Source organism: Poecilia formosa, unplaced genomic scaffold, assembly GCF_000485575.1.
Source record: "Poecilia formosa unplaced genomic scaffold, Poecilia_formosa-5.1.2 Scaffold243, whole genome shotgun sequence".
In the NCBI taxonomy this organism is placed as follows: domain Eukaryota; kingdom Metazoa; phylum Chordata; class Actinopteri; order Cyprinodontiformes; family Poeciliidae; genus Poecilia; species Poecilia formosa.
In genome coordinates, this window is record NW_006800182.1 from 504,723 (window position 1) to 512,434 (window position 7,712).

At 35.5% G+C, this 7,712-nt stretch overlaps 1 protein-coding gene across 1 annotated transcript; it reads right to left on the minus strand.

Annotated features, from left to right (window-relative positions):
- Window positions 1-4,440: 4,440 nt before the first annotated feature.
- pxmp4 (peroxisomal membrane protein 4) lies at window positions 4,441-6,671 on the minus strand. The gene is made up of 4 exons (XM_007569611.2): window positions 6,464-6,671; window positions 6,194-6,256; window positions 5,908-6,106; window positions 4,441-5,309 (listed from the first exon to the last, which is right to left on the minus strand). Exons 1-4 carry the CDS (start codon window positions 6,574-6,576, stop codon window positions 5,043-5,045), a joined length of 642 nt encoding a protein of 213 aa, XP_007569673.1. The 5' UTR covers window positions 6,577-6,671; the 3' UTR covers window positions 4,441-5,042.
- Window positions 6,672-7,712: the final 1,041 nt, after the last annotated feature.

A 7,712-nucleotide genomic window follows, 5' to 3' on the forward strand; every position in this document is an offset into this window, starting at 1 on the left:
TTAAAACATTAAACATATATAAACATAATATTTTAAATTAGGATTTTTTTTCAATTATGTTTTTGTTTATAGACCTACTGTATGTTACCTAGTTTGAAAATTTAGAGAGACCAATTAAGCTGACAGTCATGTTCGTACACTGTGAGAGGAAGTGGGAGTACCCAGAGAGAACCCCCGTACACACAGAAAGAACATGCAAAGTCTAAGGAGAAAGACTTCAAACCCAGGACTTTTTTACGGCAAGGCAACAGTGCTACCAACTGTTCCACCATGTAGTCTTTATTTACATATTTGCTGCAAGATAACAATTCAGTATTGCAATGATTTGGAACATTATCTGTAGAGAATAAAGGGAGGGGTAAACTCTGTGAGCGTGTGAATTCCACCCAAACATGGAAAAAAAAAGGAGACACACTGCAGACACCGACTAGAAGCAAACAAATGTTGCCTAAATGAAATATACTTGACCAATTTGCAAATTGTTTTACCATTAGCTAATAATACTATTAATTAAACAAATTTTTGCTGATTAGTTTAGACAGACTGCTCTCAATAGACCCTTCCAATCAATAAGAATTTTTCTGAATTTCTTCTTCTAAGTGAAACAGCAGCGTTCTGCACAAATGTTCCACATTTTAGTGTCCTGGGATTTAAAGTCTCACATTGACTCCTTCTGCAAACTTTACACAGCTCTTTGTCAATGTCATGTATAATTTTGAGCTTGTGGGGATTAGAGAACAATTTAAATGTATTCAAACCTGCAAACTGAGTTCCAATTTTTAAAAATCTAAAGTGCAAGTTATTATGACCGTCAAGCCCATTTACTGTACTTTAGTGGTTATTTTTAGACGTCCATTGCAAACCGGATGTACATTACAAACATTGCAAAGTCAGTCATGCATAGTCAGTATTTTCTCAGCTGTTATGGCTTTATCAACACAATCCTTAGAGAGGAAACTGTCAAGTAAGGACATTGCTTAACACAAGCGTGGGAGTCTGATTATAGGTAATTGTTCAGTGACGCAGAGGCCTGCCCTCCACAAAAAACACAAAAAAATAAAACTGGTTTTACAAGTTTCATTCGTGAGATGCAGTTGGTATTGATAAGCACGCACATTGAGAGGGGTGGGATGCATTTTTGAACAGTGAGTGTCAACTCAAAGTCGTGCCATTCTCTCCATATCACATTATTGTGAGATGAAACATGGTGTTACAGTTGACGGGCAAATTGGATGTGGATTTGCCTCCAAATACGGAGCTACAGATGCCCGGATGTTTTAACTTAACGAATGTCTATTTGAAAGATGAAATAACATTGTAGAAAAATTTTTATTCTGATTAGATCGCAGACGAGATGCTAGACTTTTGTAGGCTAATTTGAAATCTACACGTATACTATTTTTTAATAACCGTTTCCAAAATTTGATCTCATTTTATGCTTATATTTGATTCTTAAATGAGTTTTCTTTTTTTAATATATTTAACGAGTAAAATGAGGGAAACTGTTTTTATTACTTGTGTTTTTTGTTTTTATTTTGATCAATTTTAACTTTTACAGAAAGCAAATTTTCAATCAAAGTTCATTTGCAAAGCACATTTCAGCAACAAAGCTGTTCAAAGTGCTTTACATCAGAAAACAATAAAAAAAATTAACGCTTGAAACATTACAATGCAAAGTGCAGTCATTGCGCATTAAAATAATGAGTAAGGGGGACATGGGGTCTTAGTCTAGATTTAAAGGAACTCAGTGTTTTGGTTATTTTACAATTTTCTGGAAGTTTGTTCCAAATCTGTGGTGCATAGAAGCTGAATGCTGCTTCTCCTTGTTTGGCTCTGGTTCTGGAGACGCAAAGCAGACCAGAACCAGAACCAGTACCAGAACCAGAAGACCTGAGTGGTCTCAGTGTATTGTGCTGCTAAGCTGTTCAGTGACTCATAAACTAACAACAGTATTTTAAAGAGCTACAGGGAGTTAGTGTAATGTCATAAGTCATTGTAATGTCACAAGTATTTTTTTTATTTTTATTTTAAAACCTCATAGATCTGATAGCACTGATAAAACTGCTAACATTTGATATATACATTTCTAGGTCAAAAATATCAACCTAACTAAACTGACACAGGTGAGCAGAATAATCCTAATGGTAAAATTGTACATGCCGTCTCTTCCTTCAGATACATCTAACAAGTTCTGTGTCAAACACGAGGAACGGTACAATCTGACGCTCTGCTGATGTCAGTGGCACTATTATTATTGTCAGCCAAACCGCAACAGCCTGTGACACAAATTTGATTGAGACAAGAAGTTCCAAATTCCTCTGATGACTTGGAAATGTTCCCTGTGTTCAATGAAAAGACTCGTTTAACTGCTGACGCAATCTTCAATGTAGCAGCAAACGATCTTTGAATCAGTGATCAGGTTGTACAAAGCTCAAGGAAATGCAGCTGTTTCCAGAATGTACTCGTTGTGTCCTACACAGCAACAAGCGTTTTCTCCCAAAGGAGGCATCCAAGTCACGCTAAAATCTCACAAACCTTTGCTGGGGAACGTGATGCTAAATGTTACACAGACTGCATTTGTACAGTACTTTATTAAGTCTGAGTGTTTTATACCGCATTCAGCCATTCACCCATTTAATCAAACATCCACATACTGATGGCGTTTAGCTAAAGACAAAAGAACAAACTGAAAGTTCTTGTTCATGATTTCAGAAGTTAAGTTAGGCACAGAAACAGAACTGAGAATCGCCAAATAAAAATATGTAAGGCAGTTTCATGAAAATGATGTCGATGAGATTATGAGCATTCTCGTTATTTTTCACTAAAACCCTTCAGGTGTCCATTAGGAAGATGAAGTGGGAGATGAATTCTTTTTTCACCCAATACATCAATTCCAAAAGTTCATCAATAAATCATATGGCACCTTTTCATAGACGAATGTCATGGATCCCTTAACAAAGGGGAGCCAAGTAAAATATACTTGTAGTGTACAATACAAGAAAAACAATATTCATGAATGCCAATCATAGAAACCCAAGTGTAACATACAGCTTCTTGGAAAAAATGCCTCTAGGTGTGTTTTAATTGTATCCACTGAGCCCAAACCTATGAGGGAAATATGGAATGTACATTCCCCAGTCTGGGTGAAAAATCAGTCACCTCTAGTCCTGTAAAGGGTGTGTGAGACAGGATCTGGTTCAATAACATACGACTATAGCAGCAAGTGTATATATGAAGCAGGCAAGTTGGTCAAAGCTTAAAGCCCTAAGGTTTAAGTAAAAAAAAAAAAAAAATTAAAGGAATCTACCTGCAATAGCTGAACTTTATAGCCACTCCTTTTTTGACTTAGTGAGTAGTCTAACAGCAGAGACAAGCCAGTCCCCTTCGTATTATATCAGCTAAACAGACCATAACAGTAGTTGAATCGAATGAGTTATATCATGTTTGTTATGTCTAATATCAGACATGACAGTCTGGGACAATAAAGTGTTAGCTATGTCTGAGTTTAGCTACAAGTAGTTGTTATTAGAAGAAAGTTTTAGGAAGATAATTACTGTTTGCACACACACTATTTGTACTTCTTTTCTTTTAAGCAATGATACTTTAAGGCTGGATACATGACAGAGTGGTTAGTGCAAGGCTGCAAAAGTAATTATCCAGGCTTTTAAAAGATAAATACAGAACAGGTTTTGCTGAAACAGGATGTTTTGTTTCACTCCTCATTAAATACTGTACAACCGTGACACACCTTCAGGCACTAGACAGAAATCTGTTCAGTACATGTGTTCCAATGCACGCCCATTTTTTGAATGCTGCCTGCAGGAGTTCACTGTTGTTGGGAACATTAAGCATAATGAGGGACTGTTTATGTCTGAAAATCATGAGAATCATGCAAAACGTGGGTTCTGGTGGTCAAATTGACATTTAAATATCCTTTTGGTCTATGCACAATATCCATATAAAATAACACTTCAAAATGTCCCAGGCTTCCTAAAGGCACTTAGATTAAAAACTTCTTTATTTCATGCGTGCTGATGGACCTGTGGGTTTTCTTAAGAGGCATCATTCATGGTGAATTGTTCCTTGAGTCAGAACTGTCCTGAGGAAGTAAACTAATACAAAATCAAACCACCACTTGGAGAGAACCTCCATCTTGACATATGAATAGGAGTTTGAATGTCCAAACAGACACTTTCTTTGCAAAAAAAAAAAAAAAAAGTAAGCACCTCACAGGATCAAGACACGTTTTTCATTGAAAACTTTGTGTTGTCACTTTAGAGACATGAAATAAGCAACAGAAGATAGCTTGAAAATTTTTAGTTATAAATTAGGTGCATTTATATTTGACCAAAATATCCTAAATTGTCAGAAGCTGCAAAAATTGTGTTGCACAAATACATGCTTTGTGTGTTTTTATGGTCCTTAAAATGGAATTTAAACAACATCATTTTGGTTTTATCCCATTGAACATATTGTGTCTTTCATCAATTTAGTTTTTCACAGATTTTTAAAATAAACCCCATTTGTTCATTTTCCATAAATAAATGGGGTCATCCATTTGTGATTGAGTCAGGCTATTTAAGTTTCATTTAAGCAGGTTGTTGAATTTCAGTAAAATACACTGAACATTACAGAGTATTGTGTATGTGTAATACGATGGGTTTTACTCCTAAATCTTTTTTCAAACATTTTATTCCTAAAACTTAATAAGCAATGATCATAAATGAATATTTCTTTTAATATTATTGAAATGTAAAAATTAAACAAATTCTGGACTTAGAGAAAACTTCCCCAAAAATATAATCATACAAAAACAGTGTGAATACAGTAAATGAGCGTAGTGCTTTGCAATCATGATCAAATTTCACATACATCACAAAATAAAATAAAAAGTGTTCATTAAATGTCATAGTACAGTATCATATCGAGAGTCCAAAATGCAAGAATCAACAAAAAAAGTTTGATTATTAACAAAATATTTATACAATCATTAACAGAAAGACTAAATAAATCAGTACAGGGAAATGCTTAAAGCGTCATTTCTAAGATCCAGTAATCCTTGGCTTATTATAAACAAGGAAGTCTGAGATGTCATGCCACACATTGCTGTCGTGATAAAGATAATTCATGGAGGACTGAAGGGAGGGTTGAAGGGTGTGGGGGTAATACTCAAACAACCACAACACGATTCCCCACACCAGCGTGGCAAAGAGTGGGAACGGGTCTTGTTTGGGCGCAGGGATGAATCCTTTTTCAACAGCCAGTCGAGACAAGGCGAATAGGATTCTGGACAGCAGGTACATGTTGATCTGAGGTGATAAAGTAAAAAATTAAGAAACTGTCAATCGGCCCCAGGAAACAGATAGAATCAGTAACTTTAAAGGATGGGGAAAGGAATAAGAGAACAAGTCAAAGTTTGGACTGTATCAGTACAATCATGAGTGAGCGGGGTGTGTCCCATTGGGTTCAGGACATAGGAAGTAGGTCTTTTAATCTGTACATATTCTAGTCAGATTGTCAAGACGTCCAAGATGCACAGAGATGCACTAATGGGCAGATCTTAAAATTGTATTGTAAGTATCATTAGAATTAGTAACTATGATTTTTTAGGACTTGTGTTTGTTAATAAGAAGACTCAATAAGTATTTTTTTTTCTCCCTCATAAAAAGAGTTAAATATATTTTTCCTCTATAAGTCTAAAGTTGCAACAATTATTATAATTTTTTTTTTTTTTTTTTTTGGTATTTCTACATAGATTTTTAGTTTTTGAACAAGTTTTATGGACCCAAACAGGTGAAGACAGAGCGGCAGCAATGGAAACTTTTATTAAGCAGTGTTTAACGTTTTTTTGTTTGTTTGTTTGTTTCCCTCCCAGACACTCCTGCCCTACAAAGCACCACACTCTACCTGGCTGTTAATATTGTTGTTGTCTCCAAACACCAGCCATCCTCCAACACAGGCAGCAAGGAAGGAGTGGGACTGGAGACTCTTTCCTTGAATCTTCTGCTGTAAGGCTTGCATTCCTTTGTATGTGAACACAAAGCAGGCCAGGTTCCTGGAGTGGGTGTATGTGGCTTTCAAAATGGCTCGAAGCTTGTCTTTTAAACTACAATGGGAATAAATTCAATGTGTTCACACCCAAAATAGACAACGCTGTAAGTAAATGAAGTAAATGTTCACATCAGCGACTGACCTGCCACTTCTAAACAGAAATGTCATGACCAGGGCATGTGGTGCTCTGATCTTTGCTCCATATCTAAAACAAACATGATTCACTCAGTTGAAACACACCTGATTTGAAGTAAAATGACAGTAACTACTACTGCAAACATAATTTATTATGGCTATCTTCGACTCAATATGGGATGCATAGATCGAAGATAAAACGAAGTTAGGACTGCAGCTATACTGCAGCTGTATAATTAGCGCGGCTAAGCTAGCCAGCTGCTTGTGTTTTACTCACACAGCTCCGTTCCTGAATCCCTTCACAACAGCCAAGGCGGCTTTGTATTTCTCCTGTTGTAAAAGGTTATTGATCGTGTACAGGACAGTTCTTATCAGGTCAGGACCTGCCATGACTTTCAATCGAACCAAGAGACGGAGAGGGGACACAAATAAAGGTTGCGACTCATGTGTCACACAGAAAATCGACCCCAGTCACGCCCAAACTACTGGTTCCTGAGTCGCTCCTTTCTGAACGACTTACTTTGTGTAATCTTTTAAATGAGCTCAAATAATGATGATGATTTGTCGTTTAAATAAACTCAAATCAAATTGATTTCCTTGGCAAATTTTACATTCAATTTCAAATTAAGAAATTTTTTACTATATATATATAAATCCATTAAATACAAGCTATTCCTTGATAATTAGTCTTTAGATGTTTAAACCCAAATTACATTTTCATCACTAGAAACTAATTTATTAGAAGATGTTCTCATACAATCTTTTCAGTATGTTGACATTCCTGTACTAACAATCAATTTTGTTTGGTTCCTATGCATGTAATATTCAAATCTTTTGAGAACCAGAACTTTGGGAATAGTTAAGCTGTGTGTAGGACACTGTAGGAGGAGCGAGAAGAGAGATGTTAACGACACAGTAATGATCCCACTTTCAGCATTTTAATAATTTTACTCATCAATTGTTTTCATTAATCAGTTCAGGTCAATAGCACATCCGATTCATGTTACTGATAAATAAAATTAACCCACTGACTTTCACTTATCAAAAAATTATAGCGAAAACAATAAATAGTGATTACACAACTGACAATGGATTACCACAATGCCGTCATTACAAGTTTGATACACTTTTGCATATTTCTACAGATTTATGTCCCATGATTTGGAACACAGTGGTGATCAGAGAGATAAGTAGCAAAATCAACCGTGCTGTAAACACAAAGGGTTTACAGCACGGGTAAACATTATATTAAAATCCAGCTAGCTGTGAGTTGTACTTGGACTGATTCACATCCAACACAAAAAAGTTCATTAGAAGAAATGGATACAGTAAGTAATCATTAAAAGGTAAACAAAGGAAAACTAATCCTTGAATGTAGATAAAGTATAGTAAAAAAAAAACTGTAATGAACAATGGTTTATGGGAGTAAATTCACACTTCAAATCCAAGTATCTTATTTGTTTTTAATGAGTGATCTTAAAGGGAAACAGCAGATAGATTTTTATTATTTTGTTTTAAGTAGAACA